This window comes from Dromaius novaehollandiae, chromosome 3, assembly GCF_036370855.1.
Source record: "Dromaius novaehollandiae isolate bDroNov1 chromosome 3, bDroNov1.hap1, whole genome shotgun sequence".
NCBI lineage: Eukaryota > Metazoa > Chordata > Aves > Casuariiformes > Dromaiidae > Dromaius > Dromaius novaehollandiae.
In genome coordinates, this window is record NC_088100.1 from 72,792,295 (window position 1) to 72,818,802 (window position 26,508).

Consider the following 26,508-nt stretch of genomic DNA (forward strand, 5'->3'; position numbering starts at 1 on the left):
ACAGAGCGGGGTTAGCACACTCAGTGTGATGCCTGCCAGGTGCTGGGGGACCTCTGGTAACAGGGAACTAATCAGAGGGTATCAATTCAGTTCAGACAGACTAGTCAACAGCCACAAGAGGGTAATAAGTTACAAGGATGTTCCCAATAGACTAAGTGAAACGAGTGAATGAAGTGAGTATGCCTTTCTCTCAAAATCCACAGGCTGCTTAGATTCCTCAAGGTATGAAGCAGTGTTGAGGCAGACACTTCACCCTGCATACAGACAAAACGTGTAGGATTAAGAACTATAAGAAAAACAATTTAGAAAACTATCCATTTGCAAAAACCCTCAAAGAGAAAGCCAGCAGCAAACGTACAAAAGAAACATAAAAGACATAAATGTCTAGTAAATCAGACTGCAAGTCCAGAGAGCATGGTCTGTACCTTAATGACATTGCAATGTTGCTACCAGTGATAACAACTCTCAATTACAACCTAAAACGAATGCCATTCAAAAGCTTTAGACTGGGAAAAATCTGCTGAAGTCAAATTATTTCAGTTAATAATTTGCTGCCAAGCACTTTCAGTACTGCTTTGTTATCGCTGGCAAGCCATATGAAGCAAGCACACTGCAAACTGCCTTACTGCAACAACTAAAGGGCTTACTGAGGGAAGGAAGCATGTTGTGTCTTGTCTCCTCTTCCCTCCAGCAAATATAAATTACGCATGCAAAACAGTGAACAAATGACCAAACGCCTTGTCTTTACAAATGTCTTTGTGCAAGTATTATGACTCAGTTTGCTGGTAGGCCCTTCAAATAAATTTATTTACTGTGGTAAGGAAAATCTGAGCAAAGTAAAATTTAAGCTGTACAAACACCTGCAAGAGTTTCTAAATGTCTAGTTTCTTGCAACTAAGACCTGCTTGTTTGGGCAGGTGCTGCTAGTCTTATGGGAGTGTCCACAGCACAAATTCCTCTGCTCAACTGTCTTCACAAGGAAAAGCTGCCCTGGCTTCTTGGAAACAAGTCTGTTCTCATCACAACAGCAAGAAAATGTCTTGAATGAAAAAGTTTCATTTTTTTCTGCTCTGACTCCCCTCAGTACCGTGGGTTTTTTCCAGGCTATGGCCCTGACAGGTTTTTGTTACAACAGCTGCTGGCTCTTATCAGTGCATATGCCATTTCTTTAAAAGTTTTTGTTTGTTTTTTTTGTTTCAGATGAAGTTCTCATACACAACTGCTTCTCAACCATATTTTTTGTTTCTTATTCAAGGTTGTGCACTCTGTGAATAACTGTGCAACTTAATCCAGACTACACCCATGGATACAAAATGGGATTTCTATTACACCGGATTTTGTGAAAAACAAGTCCTTAAGAATGCAGAGAAAACTCTACAAACGCTGTGTAACTACCACGTGACTCTCTCTGACACAGTAGCTTTGAACAATGCTATCTCTCCCCACAAATTTAATCAAGGCAGTCACTCTAATAACACAAGCTGCAAGCACAATTCATTGCTGACTGTGCTGACACTGAGATGCTGTATTTATCGTATGATATGGGCAAGTCGCTCCTACAATTTCTGAAAAATCCCCATTTACACTTCGATTTCTAAAGCACCAGCTTCCCTGTAAAAATTCCAAGAACTGAACAGGCTTCTGTAGTCACAGAAATTAGACACTTAGCCAGGACAGAAAGTTTATTTTAAATTAGGTGATACAGGGTATTCTTTATTTCCATGTTTAGTGAAATAAAATAGCACATTAGTAGATGTACCTGAAACTGCAAAAGAGTCTTCCACATGGTATGCTAGGCTTTCACATATAACAGTAGGTCTTGCTATATGATTTACATCAAGTATATTGCAACGTCCATAAGGTGCTATTTACTTTTATAAAAAAACTATGGTTTTATGTACCTCCATTAGCTTTTAAACCAACAAGAGACACACGGTGCAGTTGATCAGCACTGAGTATCCTTCATATCTTTCTAGTCTGGTAATCATTGAGCTTAATCCATAATCTTTCTAATATATATTTATTTTGAATATCATCTTTCAAATTGAGGGGTGAGAACAACGAAGTATTTAACTATGCGCCTGTCAACTATGCGCCTGTCAACTGTGCTCATATGCTTAAACTTTGGTATGTTTTTGCATGCTCTCCTGGATGGAGTCCTGATCCTGCATAGAGAGTATAAGTAGTAAAAGTAGAAGTTAGTACTTAATACAGGATACCATCATTTTTTTTATAGAACCAAATTGCAGTTCATGTAGAAGCTGAAGCTTTCATGTTTCACAGTCTATCAGCTACAGTTCGTACGCAACTAACCAAGCCGTAGAGGACAGACAGACCTTTCTGAATCCTGGAAAAAGATTAAATCAGTCACTGTCCAAGTATATCTAAAGGCTGCTCTTTGTAAGTTCATAAGATCACATGAGCAAAGGAGGCAGGAGGGTGGAAATTGCTCAGTGCTAAAAAACACTGGAGGCTGCAGCAATGACAGAAAGATTACCTGAAGCCAGCTTCATTATTCATCATTCCTCATAAATACATGAAAATTCCCATTCCTATGAAGACTCCTCACATATTAAAATTCTATGAGGGCTCCTATGCTTGCTAAATTGCAGAGGCTGATGTAACCAAATTTCTTAGAGGTCAAAGACCTACAGGTACTCTGCACTTCCGAAAACGAGCTTTCAATCCTGATGAAATTGAAGTGCCAAAACCAGATTCATTTCTCATTTGAAGCAGCACTAGTAAACTGAGAACAGATAAACAAACTCAAAATCAATCCAGCAACTATTTTTGCTGATACCTTCTCACCCTATTCAAAGTAAATGATGGCAGTGGACTACATCAGTCAGTTATACTTGCATTCATAATTGATTTCACTTCATTCTTGTCTTTCCCTGTCCTTGACAAATGCCGAATTCCAGCTCACTGTAAAAATACAGGGAAATATATATATAGAAACAGAGGCCTACTTTTAAATCACACGTAGCTTGCTAGGACTTTAAAACTCTGAAATTTAAGCTTAAATAAGCTGAGAGTGTTCATCTAACATGATCTTTATCTTAACACTTTTTAAACAATATATTGCCTCTCAACTGTCAGCTTGAATTAGACACTGTTAATTATAAAGACCTAATAATTGAATTTATGTATTATCAGTGTTTGCTCACTCCTTCAACACTCTTCAGACCTGATTAATTAGGAAACACCTTTCACAACACAATATTGTATGTTTTGGAACACAGTAAACGGATTCTCACAATTCTTTTGCAGCTGCTTCCCTTGAGAAGGCCTTGAAGTGTCTGCAAAGGGTTCAAAATGCTGCTACTGTTGTTTAGGTGCTAAAACGTAAGGTGATCTCAGTAGATCACTCCCACTCCAGTCCTTTTGCGGGCTATGCAAGATACCTGCTGTAAAACTGTTCTAACATAGCACTGTCTTTCCCTGTTTGCTACTAAATTAATCTGTTTTCCTTACACATCCTTGGCTTCTCTAAAAGTGGCAAATCTGGTCTTTTATATCATCCTCTTCTATCACTTCAAGTCCCAGTGTTAGAGGACAAAATGTCATTTGGCAGCTTACTGAAAAAAGAAACACATAAGCTAGTCAAAATGAAAAATATGAATGATTTGTTTAATATCTTTTAAATCATTTTCTTGGTAGCTACAAATGTGCTTGTCATCATTAATTTCAACAAGCTTGGAAATAATGAAACAGTCTTGTTTAGCAATCCCTTTAAAATGAGTTAGAGAAATAGTACCACCAAAGTTTTAGACATGTGCATGCAAGGCTAATCTCTCTCTCTCATGCTGCATTTCCAACCCTGTGAGGATCCCTAAATTTTGGGGCGCCTTCCATACAGGGAACTTGCAACAGGAAAAGGGGAAATAAAAGTTTTCAAAGGGGAAACAGCCTCCCTCTAGCATTTTCTTCTGCATATTATGCACTTTTGGACTTCCTCAATATAATATTTGGTTTTCAGTGCTCTCTTTACTATATGTGGTCCTGGCTTCTATGGGACCTACTCTCAAGGGATTTTTCCACAGCTGTATACTGAGAGAAGTGATTTACATGCCAACCATGAAACACACAATGTGCTGCTATTCCCAGGAAGAAAAACCAACAAAATAAAACAAAAGCCACTCAACCTTGAGAATGTGCCTTCCACCAGCTATGCTGGTGGGTTCGTGTCTATCATACACCTTTGCACTCTCCTGTCTGCCCTGCTGAAGAGCAAAACAGCAGCTCTGTAGGCAAAATTGGAGAAAGCACGGTATGATGGTAAGAAGAGAACACAGAGCACAGCTCAAACGTGCAGCAGACTATTTCAGAAAATGGTGCTCCTTGGGGGTGAACAGCTTGAGATAAAATCGGCAAAGCAGTACTGATGTAGCTGTAGATTAAATTTGATATTGCTCAGACAGCTGTGGTCTTCCAAAGGGCAATGAAGCTCTATAATAAACTAGCTCACTGGAGAACTGTAGAGGGAGTGACAGTATGGTAAGTTCATCCAGTGAAATGCACAAAGAAAAAAAGTCCTCTTCATCATTGTCATGTGCTCTGGGAGGAGATACTCTGAACAAGCCCTTCTAGGATTTAGGAGCCTGAATTGGGATGACCCGTGCTATCACATTTAAAAAATAGGAGGTAGCTACTAACACTCTCTCTTCTGTTTCAGACTGCACAAAAATATTCAAAGCATGCATCCTACAATACCCAAAGACAAAATGAAAAATCATTCATTACAAAGATAAGTACTTCCTGCAGAAAATAAAAAAGGATGGAAACTAAAGTGTTCCCTCTCTCACCTTCTGGTAGATAGCATTCCCAAAAGAAAAGGAGAGAAATCTAAAAATTAAAAGTACTGAGTCCGTCTTCCAGTTCTGCTTCTGACTTTCTATATTATCTCAAGGCAATTTCTTAAAACCTTCGCATCTCCATATATATCTTTGGCTACAAAAGTTCTTAACTATTGCACTTCCTAGCTTTGCCAAAGTCTTTGTGATGCATTCTGAAAACCTCTTACAAGACATACAGAAGTATAAAGAATTGGAACTGCAGCATGCCTCTTCTTCCCTGATTCCTCCATTTTTGGCAGTTGATGGCCATTAACGCATACGATTTTAACTCAGCCACGGCAAACAGCCAATAGGCGGTCCAAAGAGGACTCTGCTACTGCAACCCTTCAGTCATCAAGAGGCAGCTTGAAAACCATGAGCAAGAGGATCCTCTGACAGAATAACCACAAAATACTCTAGGACCATCTCCCAGCAGAAAAATCTCTCTCTCCACATTCTTACAGGGATGCATGTGTGTGTCTGTGCGTGTGTTTGTTTATTAGACTAGATTTTAATTAATACTAGATTGCGAAAGGCAGGGCAGCTATCTCTAGGGGTCCAAGAAAGCAGAAAGAGACAGCAAAGGCAGATAGGAGCCAGTTTACATGTAGTCTTTCTGAAAGCAAAGTTGGCAAAGGCCATAGCAAACTGATAAAATCTTGCTGAATAGGTTAAATAGCTCATCCTACCTTATGCTCATTTTAACTGCATGACTACTGTCAGGTCCTTAATTTTCAGAGTCAATAACCATTTTGTAAAAATAAATATAGGGGAAAGAAAACATAAACAGTAAGTGTTTTTCTATGACAATCCAAGTTCCTGAAAACTCATTCTTCTCAACTTGCCCAGCTTTATTAAAAGCTCAGATGCCAAGCTGAGATAACATGTTACTGTTATAATTTTGATCTACGCAGCAATTCATGATTTGCTCTTTGTCAACTCCAGTGCAACCTTTGGCTCTGATTCTGTATACAAACACATGAGCAGCCCTGCAGACTTCATGGACCGTGACTATACTTACACCACTCACCTAAAAATTCAACTGAATTACAGAATTTCAGTTCTTCTCCTCAAACTTTTCCTGTGTCTTGAAAAAGTATTTAGTAATTCTGCTTTGAAAGCTGGATCTGAGAAGAATGTTTCAGCATTTAGCCCCTAATTAAACCAACATATTTATGCTCTCCATAAATTCCCTACATAGCCGTAAAGCTATTGTCTCTATATGCCAATTTTCACAGTATTTGCAAATGTTTTCATATTATCAGCACTGCCTTGCTGACTGCGTAGGATAAGGTCCCTCATCTAGCAATGCAAATGAGACTTAAGCTCTGCCAGCCATCTATCAATGAGAAACAGGAACCACAGCCTTCAGCTCTTCCAGGAATCTCTGATTGCACAAGAATATTGCCATGTCTAGATTATTTAAACGGACAGTGTTGTGAAAATAATTTTTTGTAGCCTTTCTTTTCCTAATCTAACATCCTTTAAACAGTATCCTTAACATTTGTTTTGACTCCTTCAAATATTAATTTATGTTCCTTTGGTGACTGTTGCCTTCTGCAGCTGGAGAGCCTTTTTTGAAGCACATATAAAATGCAGGTATGAATACCATAGTATATAAAATAGAAAGAACAACAAATACTATTTTTTTAACAGCTCAGTTCTACTGAAAGGAAGGTTGGAGGGCAGTCACGTTACAACCTGAGCTGACCTCTTGTTTTCTTCTTTACTGCAGCAAGCAACAAATAAGCCCTCAGGGGTCAAGATCAAGTAATTCATTCCTAAATTTACAGAAAGCTCCACTACAGAAATCAATAAATAGTAACTAAAAATGGCATTATGAAAAAACAACTTCTGCAGGTTGGTAGCTCTATTTGAGAGGATGGCAAAGGTTTCTACACAGTAAGTATATACCAAGTCAATCCGTGCAAGATAATTTACTTTGAATACATTATTTAACATTTTATATATGAGCTTAGTGCTGAGAAAGTAAGTTCTGTCACATCTTTTTGCAAGGTCATATGCAAATAAAAAAGGTTCCCTGGACCTGTTCACTGTCACTCTTGCCTACAGACTGGCCCTTTCCTACAAATCCACAGTGGAACATGTTTTTCAAAGAAGTTTAAAAAATATTTACATCAATTAAGAAGTCTAAGAGAGGACAAAATGTGACTGCTCAGTCATCCCAGAATCTTTTTGCCAAAGCTACTGCGTGCAGGCATATGTGTGCATACAGATAGATAGATTTTTTTTATATATATATACATACATATATATATATATAAAATATAAATATACATATATTGTGCTTGATCTCTGCTGTTAGATGAAGTAAGAAACGTGCAAAGAGACACTGTTGTCTAGTTCTATTACCAAGGAGGAAAGGGCTGGAAGGTACTGTCATTATTCATTACACAGACAAAGGTTGTTTTAATATAATGCTCCATTCTAAAAAAATAAACACGTCAATCCACCAATACTGCTAGGCAAATAACTGATGAAAAAGCAGATTACTCACTGGCCTAATGTTTTGTATTAGGATGCTATTCAATAAGAAGAAGTGAAAGGTACTGCATTTAAACACAATTACCTGACCACAGAGATCCAGGGTGGAGAACATGTGGATAGCTAGCAGGTAGACAGAAAAGGATGTAGGAATTACTGTGAATCATAGGCTGAACAGGAGTCTAACTGTCATGCCATTGTCTAAAAAAACAGCAACCATATTACAAATACAAAAAAAAGAAAATGATGTGCTAACAACCTGTGCTCTACTCAGCCCTCCTAAGACCTCAGGTACAATCCTGTGTCCAGGTTTTGGAACTGTTGTTCAAAAAAAGAGGCAGCCAATTGATCAGAGCCCAGAAAGAAGCAATGATATTGATGAGTGGTCTAAAAAAAACCTGGGGTTGGAAATCAGCATAATTTAAAGTTGCTGTAAAGAGAGAGAAAGTAAGTATTTCTTGCATCCGTGGAGGTCAGCAAAAATTCCTAATCTATGGAGAGAGATGTCTGTGATATATCAAGAGAAATATTCAGTGGCAAGAACTGTGAACATTAGAATAGTTTCCCTGCAGAGACTGTGGAGTTAACATGTTGGGATGAGTTTAAAGAACAGGTCAGATCAATATCTGTCAGGAACAATAAGCATAGCTCAATCTGGGATGCACCATGTGAGTCCTCAAAGTTATAATGTGAAGCTAAGACAAATTCCAGATACTCTCCATGTTGTATGATAATGGTATTTAAAAAAATTGAGATTGAGGGAGCAGAAAATAAAAAAAAAAAAAGTATGTTTGGAAACCCCTCTTTAAGCACAAAAAAATTTTCAGATCTTGCTGTAATCTATTTCACTTCTGTTTTATACATTTCACACATAACTAAGAGAATTTCCATTTCTCCATCTACAAAGAGAAGCATCACCAATCACACAGACATCCTTAAGCCAAAGCAGGTATTGCAACCTTAACCTGATGTGTGGTTGAGATGCAGTCTGCTTATGGTGATGTCTAGTCCAAAACTGAAAGAACAGGAGCTACACATATTAGCTTAACTTTTCATTCTTTTCGTGTTTTGAGAGACATTTCACATGTGCACCAGCCTCAACTCATCAATCTTCGTGGGTATGTTTCTGCATGAATTTCTGAGTTTTTAAATTCCTTCTATCGCTATTCCAAAAAGTAGCAAAGCTGCTTCATGGACAGCAGGAGCTTCATAAAGATACTAACATCCAACTCAAGGAAATGAGTTTGGGAAGGATAAGGAATACAGAAGGGTAGAAGAAAAGTATCATGCAGGAGGCACTCAAGGAAAAGAGAAAATGAAGCATATGGGATGGAGAATGGAGAGAAGGTGCTGAAAGGACTCTTCTACTCCAGGTATTAAAGAGAGGAGGTAGGAAGGCATAGGCTGAGTTGCAAAGGGAAGAGAAGGAAGAGGAAGTTGATGGGAACTACTAAGAGGAGGAGCAGGCTTGAGAAGAAAGTTGGTGTCAAGGAAATAGAGTAGTTTTGAACAAAAGATGGAGGCTCCTCCCATAGCTTTGAGTCTCGTGTAGTAGGGCCATATACAGGCACTACCTGAACTATTATTGAGGGATAGATATGTGATAATTCTGGAATGATGTGGCTTCCTCCTTTCTTCTTACATCCACTGTTGGAATGAGGCTGACAGATCTAGCACTGGTAATCAAAACATGTGTTCTGCCATTTATCAGATCTGTAGTGATTGCGGGAATAGCACAAGCCTTATTCTCGGACACAGGGATAAAAATGATTAGAGCAATGCAAATTCACAACACGTGTGAGTAGTCCATGACATCCTCCATTTTCAATATGTTTTACCAGAATCTCACTCAATATAACTGCCTTCAAGTTGTTCTGAAACTGCTGATGACAGAGAAGGGGTACAGCGAAGATTGATATGCATGTGTTTCAAGAAACATCTTACATTTTTTGTCAAACCCTTTTCTGCATGGTTCTGAATTCTTACCCATAAGGGTTTATTTACCATGCTCTGAAGAGAGTGAACTGGTTAAGAAACACAGGTCCAACTCCTGCAGGTCTTGCTCAGCTGTCCAGTCCTTAGATGAGCAGCAGCAGCTACAGACATGAGGATAAGTGGATGTGATTTATGCAAAGTCATTTAAGTCAAGAAAAAAAAATTGTTAATTTTCTTAGTATGATACATGAGTTTTTTCACACCCTTATTATAGATACCAAGCTCTGCCAAAGTTGGAGATATAGATGGACAATAGGTTCCTTAAAAAATTCCGGTAGACCACTTCTAATAAAAGTAATGTAATTTTAATAGCTCTGTTTAATACTCGTGTGAGACAGTGTTGTTTTCAAGAAGCCTCAATTTCATTTCTCATTCTACAGTTAAGATCATTGAAAGACCAATTTATTTAAAACACCCTTTTAGCTTTCCAAACCTCCTTTGCTGTTTCTAACAGCCGTGAAGTGAAGCGTGCCATTTCCCTCAGGTTAACAAGGTGAGACAAGCTGCAACTCATCTAGTATCATTCCATTTTGGGTGGGTTTTTTGGTGTATGAATAATTCAAAATTCTGAGTGTTACTGGGTGTGCGTTTTTGTGTTTCAAATGTTACAGGGTATAACATGGCCACAATAGAATACATGTTCATAGAGAAAAAGAATGACATGAACATTAACACAAAGCTTTTTTAAGTTTTACTCATTGGACCAGGCTTTCCTCCCTGCAAGTAAATGAAGCTGATAACTTTCAAGGTGTCCCTCAGATAACAAAGATCGACCAGAGTGAATTACATTAGCAGGGAGAAACAGAATGGTCCTGTCTTGTATAAGATTAAACTTGGATTTCTTAAGAAGAAAATTGCAAGGCCTCAGGTCCTGGCAAACTGCTGTGATCTTGTACAGAAAATACTATACTCTTATTTTCGAGTCCGCTAGAGGGTGAAAAAGGACTGTGGCAGTAAAAGGATAAGAAAAAAATGGGTGTAAAAAAACCTCTAGAGATCATTAAAAAATTTCAAGAATGCTAACTTTTTAAGAGAATCCATAAACCCATAGGTAGAGAGTTCAAAGAAAGCTGTAACAGTTTTTAATGAAAAATTTTCATATTTGAAACACAGTTCCAAGAGCTACTACTGTGCAACTAGAAATATCCTTTCAAAGGAATTATCTCAAACTATCTAAAAAATGTTGATAAAATATTCTTCAGTACTAGGAAGACACCGAGATTCAACAGAGAAGTGTTAAAGAAGCCATTTATATCAAAGCTAAAAGGAAACACAACAGATGCTTGTTATGAGCCAAATTACTAGAGAGCCAATTGTGATGTCTTACCCTAACTACATTCCTTTTACTGTCAATAAAGGCCACTACTTACTTACTTTTAATTACTTAATTATCACAAGAATTATTCTTGTGATAAAATTCTGAGTAATTTCAGGTCAAAGAATCTCAATGTCATCACTACTAAGAAGTGAAAATCAATTGTGTTTGCACTATTTAGAGAAAACAATAACTATTTCCTGTTCCACGTAGCAGGGGCATAAAAGAAAAACACAAGGGTATTTCCTACTATACTTTGCTGTGCTTCCCATGAAAGTGACTTTTGGCAAAATGCCCATTTCCTTAAAGTTTATTACTGACCTTAGACTTTCAATATCACTTACTCAGCTAAAATGTCTTCCTGCTTTCTTTTGCATTGGCTGTCTGAACCATGGTCACAGGAAGACATTTCTATTTTTGTAATTTATGAAAGAAATGCATTAAAGATACAAAACCCTAGGGATATGCATGCCCTGCCATTGCTCCAAATGATAGAGGCTAAATATAAAATGCAATAAATACCTAATATATTCCAGCATCTTTTTACATTTTCATAGAATGCCTGCAGTTCATTCTTAAAAGTTAATAGCTTTAAGCCCTCTTGTCATTTTGTGAAGGTGGATTAGGATATGGCTAACTTCAATATTTTCAACTGAATAAAATAGTCTATGAAGAAACAGATCAACCTTCTCATGCCTCTATTTTCAAACCCATGCATTCCTCCTTCCTTTTTCTTCTCATCTTGGAGCTTGCAAAGTTTCAAATCAACCTATCACAGTGGGAACCAGAGCCTTGACTGTGGCTCACAGCTTCTGCTGCAGTACCTGCAACAAAAAGGTCCAAACTTATTCAAAACCTCTTCCTTCAACCTCCTGTTTCATCACATTGATGCTGATTGAGCTGCATTATGGCTGGTGACCATTCAAGCAAAAGAAGCACCCTGCTGAGAGGCCATGTTTCGAGCAAGCTCAGGTATACATTCTAGCTCAATTTTTTTTTTTAACAGAATTTCTTTTCTTTTTTTTTTTTTAAACTTAAAATAACCTTATTTTCATGCTTTAAACAGTGCTAAACTGTTACAGTATCCTGATTAATGCACCCATCTAAGGCTCACAGAAGTAAAAACAGCTTTCTACTTTGGGGCAATTTTTTCCCTGCAGCCTTCAGGATGGATCATCTGTTTTTCTTTGCACCAACTTTATTTTCTAGTGACCTACTCCCTCGAACTTGTAGTATTTCTCTCCTCAGCCTTGTATGCAAGCAATAACCAACTCTTTCCTGTTCTTCTTCCTGAAGAACTTTGTCCCAAATTTGGGGGCATCTGCTCCAGAGTCTCTTGGATTCCTTACTCTCAAAGCTGAGGCTCCTTCCTTCCTTCAGCACTCCTTACCTCCTATCATGCCCGAACAGTCAAAATATCCCAACGAAACCTACAACAGCAGCAAAATATGAGCAGGAAGCACCGAAGAGCACGTCCAGCTGTCGGATTTTATGTTTGTCTTTCTCTCCCAATCTCCTTTACTCCCTTTGAACCAAAAACTCAGTGAGGAAAATTTATGGCTGCTTTGATTCTGTAGTAATTGTTCACCTTAGCCAAACTGTAACACACTGATAAAAAAAATGCATTTTGTCTTTTTCTACGTGTTTTTAAAAACCTGCATTCTACGTTCTTTAAATACCTCTTATCATTCAATCATAAAAAGTGTCTTCACATATTTCCACATTACCAAAGACAAGTCTAAATGCTGATGCAAACCATGATGGCTTTCTACTTTTGTCATCAAAGGAATTTTGAAGAATATGAACATTAATCTTCCTTAGCAAACTAGGATGACTGCTGCAAAATACCTCTATACACTGCAAGCAAAAGCATAAACTTAGAGATACCACCTGCAATCCAAAAGCCACAATGAAACTAATCCACTAACACCAAACATAGCTCAGCTGAAAGGAGGAAAAAAAATAGTTATCAAATCCCTGAAAAGCTCATCCAGTCTGGCATTAAACTAAGTTCTAGTCTTGCTGTTTGCTTGGAAGGCTATTCATAAACAAAGAGATCAAGGCAGATAGTTGGCCTGATACTATGTACCCTACAAAAAAACTTATCCAACTAGTTATGGAGCCAAGAAAAGGAAAACTGAATTTTGCTAGAGGGTCAGCAGCTTGGCTCCTTGACATAGTCTCATTCTGAAATGAGCTCTCTGAAACACACAAAACAATAAAAAGGAGTCAAAAACCATTAGGCTGAGATTCATGTTCCCTACTCCATTCCTGTTTAAGCAGTTCAACTCTGTTTAAAATATTTAAATTATTTAAATTGCAAGCGACAAAGGAAAAAAATAAGATTCACCAGCTTTGTGGAGAAGATGCCTACCTGGAAGATGAGGCACTGATATTCCCATTGCTACTCCAGGAACTGTTTGTGTGTGTGTGAAGTGAGATGATCAACAGATAAGATTAAGACGACGGAATATTAAATCACAGAGCACTTTTCTTCAAGATAAGAGATAAGAGTTCAACTTTCCTCAGGCAGAGGAGAGAACTGAACTTTGGTTTCCTGCACTGTTCGATCAAACCACCACCTACTTTGCAAACCATGCCTCATTTCTCCTACTTTCCCACAGGTGTTCAAAAAGAAATGTTTAATTTGGGCTTTAATGAAATAGCATTTTTTTCAGGCATCACTTAACTGACACTATTCCAGTAAAATTAATGCGTGGCTGAAGGAATGTAAGCCTGCTCCACAGTGAAGTAACACAGCTGTCTGTCTTTGCATTTATGTTAGTGTTATCACTGCCATACATCAGGTAAACAATTATTTAGAGTAGAGGCAGGATGGGAAAGAGGAAGAGATGGATGGAAATAAGTTACCATATAACAGAGCTAGATTTTTCACTCAGAAGAAGAAAACAGTACAGTTTTCTGAAAGATGCTAGATCAGGAATGCTATAATGGTCTTGCACATTTTTAAGATATATCTGACTTATACAGCACTTTTTTTTTCTTTTTTTTTTTAAATGTGGGCTAGAGGACTGGACTTTAGGCTTCAGTTGCAGAGTCACCTACATTCTTCACTCACTGACCATGCACTACATAATTAGGTCTTGTGGCCAATATCTGTTTACAGCTGCACTGGGATAGACCTGGTCTAATGCCATTGTCTGTTACTAAGTTCTTCTGAATTTACAGTAAGTTTTGTGCTACTCTGTTGCAAAACTATAGTTACAAATGGAGAATTATATAGGTAAATCCTCACCAGCAACTGAATCCAAAGGAGGTGAGGTCTAAATAGGGCTAATAGTACTTAAATTACCAACTTCAAAGGATGCAACACAGGCTAATTAATGTTTTTAAAGTGCTTTGAGGGTGGAAAGTGCTGTACAAAGGAGAAATAAAATTATTTGGTGAGCCTCTGTGTAGTCTAGCAACTGAAGGCTCCAATTACTCAAATACTTGGCTTTCAATAATTTACCACATGAACACAGTAAAGCGAACTCTGATCACCCACTTCCTTCTTGCATCTCATTCACATGACTTTCAGCAGCTCTCACATGCTGCAAAGCTTTAAAAGCTATCTTTTCTGCCAAAATGGGCTTGAGTCACAGCTTCATCTGTGCTGAGACACCAGAACAAGGAGAAACCTGAAAAGGTTAGGGGATGCACCGGGACAGAAAGCTGACTGAAGCCTGAAACATATTTCCCTGGGAGGTCAGGGGAGATGGACTTCTTTCAGTTACTGTGTAATTTATCACCTTAGTTCATCTTGGAGGAAGCTTCCAAATTCACATTTTTCTTTTGCTAGCTTTTTTGTTGTTGTGTCTGACTTATCTGGATGGCTTGTAAATCAAGCCTTACATCATGAAAACTTTGTCTTTTTTTCCCCAGCTATATCTACAGATTTAATAAGTTCCTGCAAACACTGGTTTAGATGAGCTAGGGTACACAACTGTACTGCCACTATTTCCACATGGAGACCTAACCCAAATAACTATAGCTGTAGTCGTATCAGGAACTTCGACAGTGACAGGCAAGAGACACAAATACAAAATAAAAGTTACCAGTATGTTTTATATAAGGAACTTATTCATTCCAAATTTTGCTGTTAATCACTAAGTCTTTCTTTTTTAATTAGTTTCTAATCCATGACCAATTTTGATCATCATGTCCAGCAACACATGAAATTCATCCCTCTGGTAAGGTACTGAAATTCAGCCTTTTTGTGAAGTATCACTCATTCATTTTCATATGTGTATTTTTATAGGGTTACAGAGTTACCTTCCCTAACCCAATTTGCTTCAACAGTCAAAACAGTTTTAGTGTCAGGGAATATAGAGATGTAGTAAAACCCAAATTACTTTGTTCCCTTATGTAAGATACAGTTGCAATCTAAAATGTTGGGGAAAATTTACAAACAAATCAAAAGGGGTATGATAGGTAGGAGTCAAGAAGAGGGGTTTCCAGCTGACATTCATTCCTTTTACTCTTGTGAGGAAAAACAAATATTGATCAATCACCGAAGAAATCACATCTCTTCAAACTGCTTGCACTCTTCTTTCAAATACAAAATTTACAGGCTGCCGTATTTGAAATGGAACATTTCTCTGTGTGCTTCAGGAGACACTACTGAAACAGAAAACCTACATAACACTGAGAAAAGATAAAGCTTGGAGAGATCAACAGAGAGTAGCTATGTAGCATCCGAACCTACACCATGAAAAGCAGGGATAGGCTGGCAAAAAAGAAACCAATCCCTTTGAGTTTGCAGACAGAGGCCTGCCTTCCTCTGGGTGTCTTTGCTGGAGGAACATATTTCTGCTACAGAAAAAACAAGACACTCCAAAGCACATCCAGATGTTCACAAATACTCGTGATGTGTTTTTAATTCTCTTTGGAACATGTTCTTGATTTATTCTTGATTAAGACCTGTATGCTTTTCTGATGACTATTATTGTTCTTACAAGTACAGTTTTTGAATACCTCACTAACTTCAAGGCATCCATCTTAAGCAATATCTTTATTATTTCTTGAGGACCAGTGGTGGCATTCATTTACTCAAGGACTTAGAAGTAGTAGAAGCCAACACAACAATTATTTGGCATCTGAAGCTGCCATCAGCCACCTTCAGCACACACAGATGGACTGGGCAGCAATGTTTGGAAGGAAGGAAGAACATAGAAGCTGCCCAGGTAATCAGGCTTAGACTATAAGTGGACAAAGAAGAGTAATGTGAATACTCCTTCTAGGTTATTCTTTTATCGGTTTAGATACTACCATGTTACAACAGACTGATACTCTTCTGACTCAGCACCAATCTTTTGCATTAACAGTCTCCATTGAATCCAATGAAATTGCTTATCAAAAAAAGGTACCTGAAGCTCACCTATTCTGAATACAGGACTGAAAAATCTTGAGGGATTAGCCATCCTGTGTGCCTCTTGCATCAACACTGACTACCATTTCACTAGTCTCTGCCCTCCTCTTCACATAAGTCTCTCCAGTCTTTTTAGTTAATTCATCAGCCTTTTCCATTGCTTGCTGAAACTGAAGATGCCCCCCTGCAAGAAACAGCTGTCTACAAAACAAACATTGGACCTTCCTAGAAACTTCAGAAAAGCTGGTAAGCACGTTCACGATGTCCTGGATATCCACCTCCTGAAATTTAATGGCCTGCTGATACACTTTGCTGTCCTGCCCCGATTAATGTCAGTCAGACTGGTATTTTAGGACTCTAAGTAATCTATGAATGACAAGCTGAACTGCATGCCACAAAAAACATTTACTATGGAGTTTGGATGTTTGGGGTTTTTTTTGACAGATATATCTTCTTATATGACAATTTAATTTGCTTGCTTGATTGCTTTTTTAATAACCTTATCCTTTGCAATGAAATTTACCTGATGGTTCAATAGGATGACACTGAGTATTTCTATTTTTTGCTGTCATCTTCTAAATTCAGAGGGAGAAGAAGAAAAGAGATACAGAAAGGGATCTAAAGTGGGTCTACAAGTTTTCCACACAGACACACAGCCCCATAAAGTCCTCAGGCTCTGATGAGATTATATCACAGAGTTAATACAAATCTAGTCTGTCAGTTCCAGAAGATACGCAGTGCTCCTAGGATCAAACAACAGCACAGTAAGAATGTATTCAATTGATCTCAGGTTCAAAGTAAAAGTCCTGTGGAATTTAAAGAGACAAGAAAATCACAGCAGATGATGCTACAAGATCAAGAGTAGCTGGATATCACACTAAGGAGAATTTTTTTTACTACACAATTACACATCAGACTATCAAAAGCAGTTATCTTTCTTATTCCATAACAGTATTACAAGTTTGGAAAAAAATAACAATTACCTTGGATGACCTGTTCTTTCCAGAACAGTCGCATTGCAAAAACATGAGCATTCAAAAGTCCAGACATACTGAACTCAAGATCCTGCTCCAGAAAAACAGGGATCTTCTGAATGTATGAAAGGAAGATAAGATCACCCAAACAACCACAGCCGTATAATCTGCTGAGTTTCCAACCTATAAACTTTGCCTATAAATAGACACATTTTGCTTAAGGGATTACTCATAAATGGGCTTCCAAAAAAAACAATGGTGAGACTGCAGGAGATCATTAGCTTACAGAAAGTCCAGGGATTTTTACTTAGCCTGCTAGTACTAAGCAGACTAAGAACTGCTTAGAACTGTATTCACTTTGCTGTGTACAGAACAAGCACTGCTTTATTTCCGTGATTAATGCTAGCTCTGTATTTAAATGCCTTGCTGACTTGGTGTGTGATACATGAGATAATAAAAACACCCTGTCTCTTCCAGAATTTCCATTATGACTACCTCTAAAAAAGCTCCATTAATGAGGAAAAAAAATAATTATGAATTTAACTTACGTAGATAAACCCTAAAATGTCTAGCGACTGAAACTGCAGACATTAAATCTTCATTATATATTATGTATATATGTAAATCCACTTCATGCACCTCATACCCATGCAAAAACCTATTTTCAAACTATATTGGAGAAAAAAAATCCTTAAAGTCCATATCTTCTACTACTGCTTTTTCTTTTTGTGTATCTGACTGATAAGGCTTGGAAACGCTCCAAAATTTAAGAAATCTTATCTGTGTGTTCTCCAGTTCATTTTTTATGCAGTAGATACTTTTTAATCCAACTCAAATGTTGTTTATATTTTGGAGGGCCTCTTCCAGCCAACAAGACAAAACAAAACAGTAGGATCCTGTTCCAGCAAGATAGAGGTGCCCTTTCAGGACAAAGGTAAAAGCGAACAATATTGCATTTGCAAAGCAGAGCTGATCACTTCACAGCAGGGAATAAGCAGTCTATTTTAGGACCTTGAGATTCTAAAGTACTTTAAACGCACAGAAGAACAGAGGTGGTTAGAGCCAGGAATATGCAAGCATTGGCACTGTGGGACAGATTCCTCAAAGGTATTTAGCATCATAACTCTAACTGAAGCGGCTAACTCCCATGGTGATTTCTTAAATACACATCAATCACTGACTGCAACACTTCTGCGTATTCTGGTCTCCTTGAGTGAAGGTTGGCAGAGTTTCTTCAGTAGTCTTATGATATGGCCAACCAGTAGTAAAGCAGCAACCAAATATACCTCTAAAAGGTTAAAGCCTAATGAGTTACCCTATTTGTGCCACTTTTTCTGCACTCTGCCTTGCTACGCACATACCATTTATAAGCAATGATATCATCTGGACTGTCAAATCGTACAGTTGCAAGCGAACAGTTGCTGAGCACCTTTCAAAACCATGCATGGTCACAGAGACATATAGGAACTACATGCTTCATGCACATTGGCAGCAAGGTCAGAATCTTTTGTTGATTTTGAGTTCATCTATATGTTCTGACTTTGCATCTGTGCACGTGTGGGTTTGTAAATCCAGGTACTGTAAGAACACAAGTGAATAGGCAAGCAAATTTGTTGAATACATGCACTGTAGTTTACCATGTAATAGCAAGATTCTGAATGATTCCCTCTTTACACGAGAAAAGGAATTAAATATATGAAGAAAGAAAACTGGTATACCAGCATGCCTTATTGCTTTCCAAAGGCACACATTTTTAATTTATGTAATTTACAAGTCAAAAGATTAGTGTAACTTCTCAGTGCCGCAACCACAGCTGTCAAAATCCATCAGAAAACCTCAAGCTGTTCTTTGACTTCAAGATCATCAGCTACAATACAGACCTTGGAAGCAGGAGTTAGCTGGTGACTGTCAGTGATGGATGAGACAACAGAATGCAGTTTGCTCTTTCACAGCTATATCAATAACGCACTGCCCTGCTGACAGGCACAACGAACCTGTTTTTACCAGTGAGCCAAGCAGATATGATCCTAAAGACACAAAGGAAGCACATATGAGCAGTTAACAAGGTGCCATCCTCACAGAGTCGCTTTTCTGGCCATAACGGCATTTTAACAGATGTCCAGTTGAATATTACCAGTGATACATCCATTATGGGCCTGAAAATCTACTGTATTTATTCTGACTGCAGTTTTTCCTCAGCCAAAAAAACACATGGTGCACAGGAATAGGCCAAATGCTAGGAAATGTGGGCAACTCCCATGCTGTTCACAAACACTAATGCCCAAATCCAAGCACTCTCCATTACAAAAACAGAGGCAAGAGTCCAAATCCAAAAAGCAGTTATCGTGGTTAGGGACAACTAACAATCCTTGACTGCATTACCTTTTGGAATAATACTCTGTGCTAGGCTCCATCTGCAGCCATTGTTTTGTTACCAGATATGCTGTTCTCACAAACAATTTTTTTTTAAAAAATTCCACTCTAGAGCAGGATATCCAGACTGGAATGGTTGTGGTCTGACAGGAAAGGTTGGAGAACTGATTAGAAAGCACAACATATAATGGAGATATCAACACTTGCTCCCAAACAGCTTAAAACTTTTTCAAAGTGTACAGAAGCAGCAATAAACAGTACATACTTCTGTCCTTTCACTGGACACGTTACAAAGGACAATCTGGGCAAGCCAGCACTAAATACATGTTACTGACAACTCTGCCAGCTCCTGCCATCTCAGGAATTTGTTATTTGCTCCCCCTGGATGCAACCTCTCTGCGCAACTTTTAGAAGATGCTTAGATCCCTGGGGTGACCCACTCATACTCCGTGTTTACACAGTGTTCAGTAAAAGCAGTTCCAAACCTAACTTTGGCCTTTCATGTTTCTGCTACATATTATTTACTCATTTCGCATTACTGATGAAGACATCAAAATTGCCCTCAAACAATGTTCAAAAAAATCAAGCTGTAATTTGCTGTAATTTCACAGCTACACCATAGCTGTTGATAACTCAATCTTTCATGATTCTAAAATCTTAAGAAGTATCCCAACACCTATTGCCTTATCAAATTTTTTGTACACAGGATCTGTAGCTTTTAGACAGCTGTCAATAGAGATCCTCCCCCTTGTTTAAGCCCTCACTCCACATTTGATCTGATCTCAAAGCAGGGCTTGGGCTTACCCCATGGTACCCCCCACACCTGGGATTCAGTTACCTCTACTCCAGCAAAATTCTGTGGGTTTGCACTAGTATTACACACACATCAGCTTTGCTCTGTCCTAGCACTTTGCTAACAAGAAGGAGAAGGCTGCCAGTGGAGGAGGAGTTGGGGGCGGGGGGGGTGAGGGGGAGAGCAGAACTACACTCTGCCTCCAGCTCTGCCACTTCCCTGCTGCTGGGAAAAGAGGATATATAGATAGCACTGTCCCTCCTCACCCCTGCTGTGACAGCTATGTATGGCAGAGTAGCACCAGGCTAGACAAATAGCCCAATAATATTGGTGCATAATAATTTTGGGACTGCATACATCTGCTACTGGAATACTGCTGTGAGGTTGGCGTTTACCCTAGTATTACTCCCCATTCACAATTCCAACATCTTTGCAAATAAACTACCTTTCCTCAAGCTGTAAAAAGAAGAAAAACATCACAGCCAATGGGCCACTCTTCTGTTCTGTCTTTCACATTAATGCTTTTGAGGTCACTTCAGCAGCTCTTCTGTTTAAACCATTTCCTCTAGAAAGCTCAAGCAGATTACAAACAGGTATATTATTCTATCGAACTGACTCTTTGCGTATCTACTAAGTCAGGCCTGCCTACTTACTGACAAGAGCAAGCTTTAACAGCTGTCAGTGCTGTTGGGATGATGTTGTTATGGAAGTGAGCAAGTATCCATGGCCTTGCACGTTATCAGCAGAATAGCTAGCTGATGTCCAGAAACTGTATTATACTGGTAATGGAAGTAGCAAAAATTGAGCACTAATTTCATTTTCAGCTGCACGATTTTCTCTCTGGCCTACAAACCTGGCAGTTCAAAAAGTCATGACAGGACTACAACAGTGAGCACACTCAATATGCAAGGCACTGAAGAGGCATCTCTAGGTTGTCTTTTCACACAGCCATTTCCTGAGTATAGCTTTTCCTTAACAGAATGAGCTAGTGAATCACTTGTTGATCTGTCTTGGGTTAGTTCATGTCTATTTAAACCAGCATGAAGCTCTGCACCTTTGATGCGAGTTAATTAAGCTCACATGGCTTTCCCCCGCTGGGCTTCTGCAGCTTTGGAAAGAAGGGAGCCAAATTAGGCCCATCTGTCTAAATGGAAGGGAGTTCTCTCCCGTCATAAAGCACGCATCATTACCCAGCACAGAAGGTGCCTTACAAGATCCCGAGTGCCAGGAAAGGGGTTTTCATTGCTGTCAATAGTTACCTAAAATGCCAGGGCAGAGAGTAGCACAGGAGCCACGGTTTTGTGCCATCAACTTCTTTGCACAGAAGGCTCAGGGTTCTGCCCACAGTGGGATTTCACATACAACTACGTACCCTGCAACAATCTTTGTTTAATGCTTGGAACTTCCTGGCAACTATAGACTCGCAAAATAAAATTGATTTTTTTTTTCTTTGCATTTAAAAATAAATAAGGAATTAACAAACTTCAGCGGGTCAGAGGAGATAACTGTCTAGATTCAGTGGCCCTCCATTTGTACAGCTGAAGTCAGTAAGAGCTCTGGAAGACTCTCAGCTGCTACACTGGAATCTCAAGAAGAAAGAAAAAAGCCTTAAGTAATCCACATCATCAGGTACAGCTGCCACAGAGAACAAGCAAACCACTCCCTACTACCAGTCAGTGCTAGGATCTGGGGAAGCTAAGGCAGAACACACAACTGTACACACTGAGCTCCAGAATTTCTCTTAAAGGAATTGATCTCATAGTAGAACTACAGAACTGTGGTCAGATCCTCTGTTGGCTTTGCAACAGCCTTATACATCTGTAGATGTATGAACCATACCTTGCTTTCCCATACAAACAATGTTTTATGGGCTATACAGTCTGAGACTGCCAAGTAGAAAGTACTACACTATACGACAGCACCCCCCCTTTTTTTAGAAGTATTACTTCAGATCAGAATTACCACATTTCAAAGCATAGCAAATGAACTACCAGTCTTCAAGTTCACAATTTATAAGCTCTGCAATAGCTAGTAACTTTGGTTACTAGTTTCTCTATGTGTTATATAAAAGTTACCACCATAGCAAAACCGTAAGTGACAAACAAAAAAACCCTTCAGTAACCTGTTTCCTCTGAGACAAGATTTGTAAGAAAAGCCTACAAATTTATAGATAAAAACATACAATACGTTTGGAAAACACAAACAATACAGAAGACCTAGCAAAGACAACTTAAAATCTTCTCTCTCTGTTACAGGTGATATTTTTGAATCTTATGAAAACAAACAAAAAGGGTTTACAATGAAAAAAGTACAACAATCAGTAATACATATATACAATACCTTCATACATGTGTACCCTAAGCAGTGAATAAACATTTACTCATGTTACAGGACAATAAGAAAACAGAAATTGTCCAACAGTGAAAACATACCGCATTTTTGTAACAGGCTTCATGAAAAATGTTTCTTCTTAAATTTCACAAAAACGAGCTATGGAGATGACCTGGTTACAGGTTAGTTTCAGCTAATGTGGTACTCCCTAAGGAGCCTACGCAATTGGATGGGCAAAAAAACGGCTGGTTGTGCTATAAGGGTAGTGATTTATGCGCCGTACTCAGATACCAGTTACAAGCAGAGTACTGCAGGGGTCTATCCTGGGACCTGTTCTGTTGAGTATCTGAGGACAAGAGGGTGCACACCCTCATCCAGTTTCTGAATGATGTCAACCTGGGGATTCAGTTGATATGCTCGAGGGCAGAGCTGCCATTCAGAGGAACTTAGACAGGCTGAAGAAATGGGCTGACAGGAACCTCATGAAATTCAAGAAGCATAAATGCAGTCTTGCAGCTGAGAAGAAATAACCACATGCAACAGTACAGGCTGGGGACTGGCTCGGTCAGTCAGCTCTGCTGAAAAGGCCCTGGGGGACTGGGCTTAGGGTAAGCCAGCAGTGTGCCCTGGCAGCAATGAAGGACAACAGCATTCTGGGCTGCATCAATAGTAGTATAGCCAGTATATCAAGAGAAGTGATTACTTCTGGAAAAAGGAATAATGTCCCTTTTTTCTGGCACTTGTCAGACCACATCTGGGACACTTCATACAGTTTTGCAGTCCCTATCACAAGAAAGATGTGGAGAAACTTGAATGAGTCCAGAGGAGGGTCACCAAGGTGCTCAGGGGGCTGGAGCACTTGCCCTGTTGTAGGGAGGCTGAAGGAGCTGGACTTGTTCATCCTGGAAAAGAGATGGCTTTGAGGAGACCAATGGCAGCCTGCTTGTACCAACAGGGAGATTTTCTATGTGGAGCCAGGCTCTTCACAGTGGTGCACAGCAGGAGAATGAGAGACAATGGCTACAAATCGATATGGGGCAGGAGGGCTCTGAAAGAATATCAGGAAAAAATATTTCACTATGAAGAGAGTGAAGCATTGGAACATGTTGCCCAGAGTGGCTGTGCAGTCTCCATCCTTGAGGTTAAGCCCGTTCTGAGTAGGAGGTTGGACTAAAGACCTCTTGAGGTACCTTCCAGCCTGAAAGACTCTGACTCAATGACCCTCATTTGTTTTGTGACTTGTATTAATGGAGCAGGGTTCACAGAATTGAAGATTGCTTCCATGTGGGAGCCTGAAACCAGTATCTGCACCTTAAGAGTTTTAAGGAGCATTACTTCTACAGGTCGCGCAGTGCAATGGAGAAACAGCACACAATTTCATTATGCTCACACTGGGAGCATCTTGGAGCAAGGGAACAATGCATTCATCAGACACTTTATTTTGCCTCCAAGAGTTGAAGTTTGCAAGCAAGTGTATGTAAGCAAAAAGTGCTCTAATTAAAGAAAAGCTAAGACATGCAGACTACAAGGTTTAATGAATCATAACAAACACCTAGAAAAAATTAATCTTGTTAATTTCCAAGTGTTTAATTGAGTTGGCTGGAATGCTTGTGTGCATGAATGCAGCCACGTGTAGTTATGTCCCTGGGTAGAACTCTTCAAGCTGAAATACTAATTCTTCTTCAGGGGCATAAATGGCAATCATTTGTAACAAAGTCATAACTTCTCTACATACCATATCAAGGTCTTGGGAAACCCTCCGTTTGCGTAGCTCTTCCATCCTTTCACACACATCAGTGAAGCAGGTGTTATAGTAGTCTGCATACTGCTGTGCCAGGTCATCAATATTTCCCAGTGACCCATCCTAGGGTGGAGACAAAAGAAAAAAAAAAAAGAAAAAAAAAAAAAGGAGAGAGAGAGAGGGCTTAATCGATTTTAAAATTCTGATTTAAAAGTATCACAACTTCAAAGGAGACCCCTCCTCCCTGCAGCATGCCGCCCCCTTCGCCAGCACAAAACAGGAAATATTTGGGGCTGCAGTGAGGTGTATTATACCAATGCTGAGCTGATGAATATTGAAAAGGAAAATCAGCCCTTGCCATGGATTCCCAAACTTCTGACAGAGTATCACCCCAGCAGCAGAGATTCCTCTGCAGCTCCTCCTGCAGCCCAGTGAGGAGGGCATGCCATCGGCACTAAGACGGGCTCTTAGATCACCCTTTCAATTCCTACTCGCCAGCACACTAACAAGCAAGGAGCAGTTGGGAAGCCCTATATCACAGTAGGTCCTCAGAAACAGGCGGGTCCTTGTTAATTCCTACAAACAGAAAAGGTAGGGACAGCAACGCACAGCAGTGGAACGACATATCCCCAGGCACCATCTGCCTCAATCCCTTCCCACCCACATATATCCATATTCCATCTGGTTCTCTCAAGCAGCTACCCACTCATCCTATAACCAGTCATTACATATGTTTCACTAACTTAGGGAAAACATTTCCTCCATAGCATAAGCCTTTATTTACTGGGAGTAGCCCTGCTTTCTTTGACAATGACTAACAGCAATTTAAATCATTAAACTTGCTTATAAGCACAATCAGCTGGACTGCAAACAATTCCAGCTAAATGACTTCAACAGACAAGTTTATGCCACCCACAAAGACACTCTGCCAGTTGGTCCTGTAAAATGCACTGGAGGCAGAAACACGATTTGCTCAGTCCCAAATGTCTGCGCTGCTAGGGAAGATAGCTATCCCATTAATAAACTGAATATGGCCAAGATTCTAATGGTATTTATATGATAATTACTGTCAAAATGAATACCTTTTAAATGACAGATAAATTAAAAAAAAAAAAAAAAACCAACAGGCTGGACTTCTTAAAGTGGAACTGGAAATCTTTCTAACCTTCAGTATCTATGCCATAAATGGCAGGAGGAGGGAGTAGGCAGTGTGGACTAACCAATTTTTGTTACAATACGCACACATTTAAAACAGGTCCGTGAGATGGATGGGATAGGATAATTTTGTTTCTCTTTTTTCTGATTTATGCAAGAGCATATATGCTATTGTGTACATTCTTCAAAAGGTAACAATCTCCACTTTGTGCATATTCTTTCTGAGAGAACAAGAATACTGTTACTTAATTGTTGCTATCTCTTAATGTATGCAACATATATAAATTTAAAGTTATGTCTTGAATATGAAGAAAAAAACTAAGCAATGGAGAAACCATTTAAAAATAATTACTCTAGTAATATGCCCAAGTTGCAAAGCAAAGCTTTAATATATGAACTAGGAGGAAATCTTTTCATTAGAAACTATATCTTACTGAAGCTTTTGCCATTTGAAAACATGTATGTGGTCATCTTCTCTGGATTCTTGACTATGCTGAAGAGGCAGATCTATTCTAATGAAGTATCACTTCCACAGAATTGGAAAAAACATTCCAATTTAAAATCAAAGTGAAAGCACATTAAACCTGAAACTCTGTAAAACACACTTTCTACTTTTTCAAAGCCTGTTTCCACATGCTCAGCTGTGCCTGAAATCCCCCAGAAAGTTTTGTAGAGTACATGTTCCCAAAATTTGGAACCATTTGCAGTTTCTTAAAATGACTGTGTGCAGTGCAGATGGAAAACAGCTTGCATGTCACTTGCTGCAGCAGCAGCGGCAAAATAACTGTACTAAAAAAAAGATAAAAATATATATTTATATACACACCCCTCTGTATGTACAGTTTTTACTACATATTGTATCTCTCGGCCTGCAAAAGATCTCGAATGGGAGGTACTTCAAATGTTGCAAGACCAGTCCCTTAGCATAAATACACCAATGGGAAGTTCATACTTTATAAAAGCTTCAGACAAATAAGTTTCCATGCCACTAAACAAGCACGTAGTTTTACGAGGACAAAGCAGTGGTATCTGAGAGGACGACAGCCCTACCCTTCCCTTGTACAGCAGCAGCAGCAGCGCTACCAGCCCAGCAGGCAGACGGCCTGCCTTTTCTTCCAGC

At 39.0% G+C, this 26,508-nt stretch overlaps 1 protein-coding gene across 6 annotated transcripts in view; it reads right to left on the reverse strand.

Moving 5' to 3' along the window:
- The window catches only part of LOC112983271 (SAM and SH3 domain-containing protein 1), a 565,928-nt gene that overhangs the window by 75,900 nt on the left and 463,520 nt on the right, over positions 1-26,508 (reverse strand). For all 6 annotated transcript variants that reach the window (XM_064509183.1, XM_026100264.2, XM_026100262.2 and 3 more), the window contains one exon: positions 24,228-24,356. In XM_064509183.1, the coding sequence (XP_064365253.1) occupies positions 24,228-24,356 (129 nt within the window). The remainder of the gene's footprint in view (positions 1-24,227; positions 24,357-26,508) is intronic.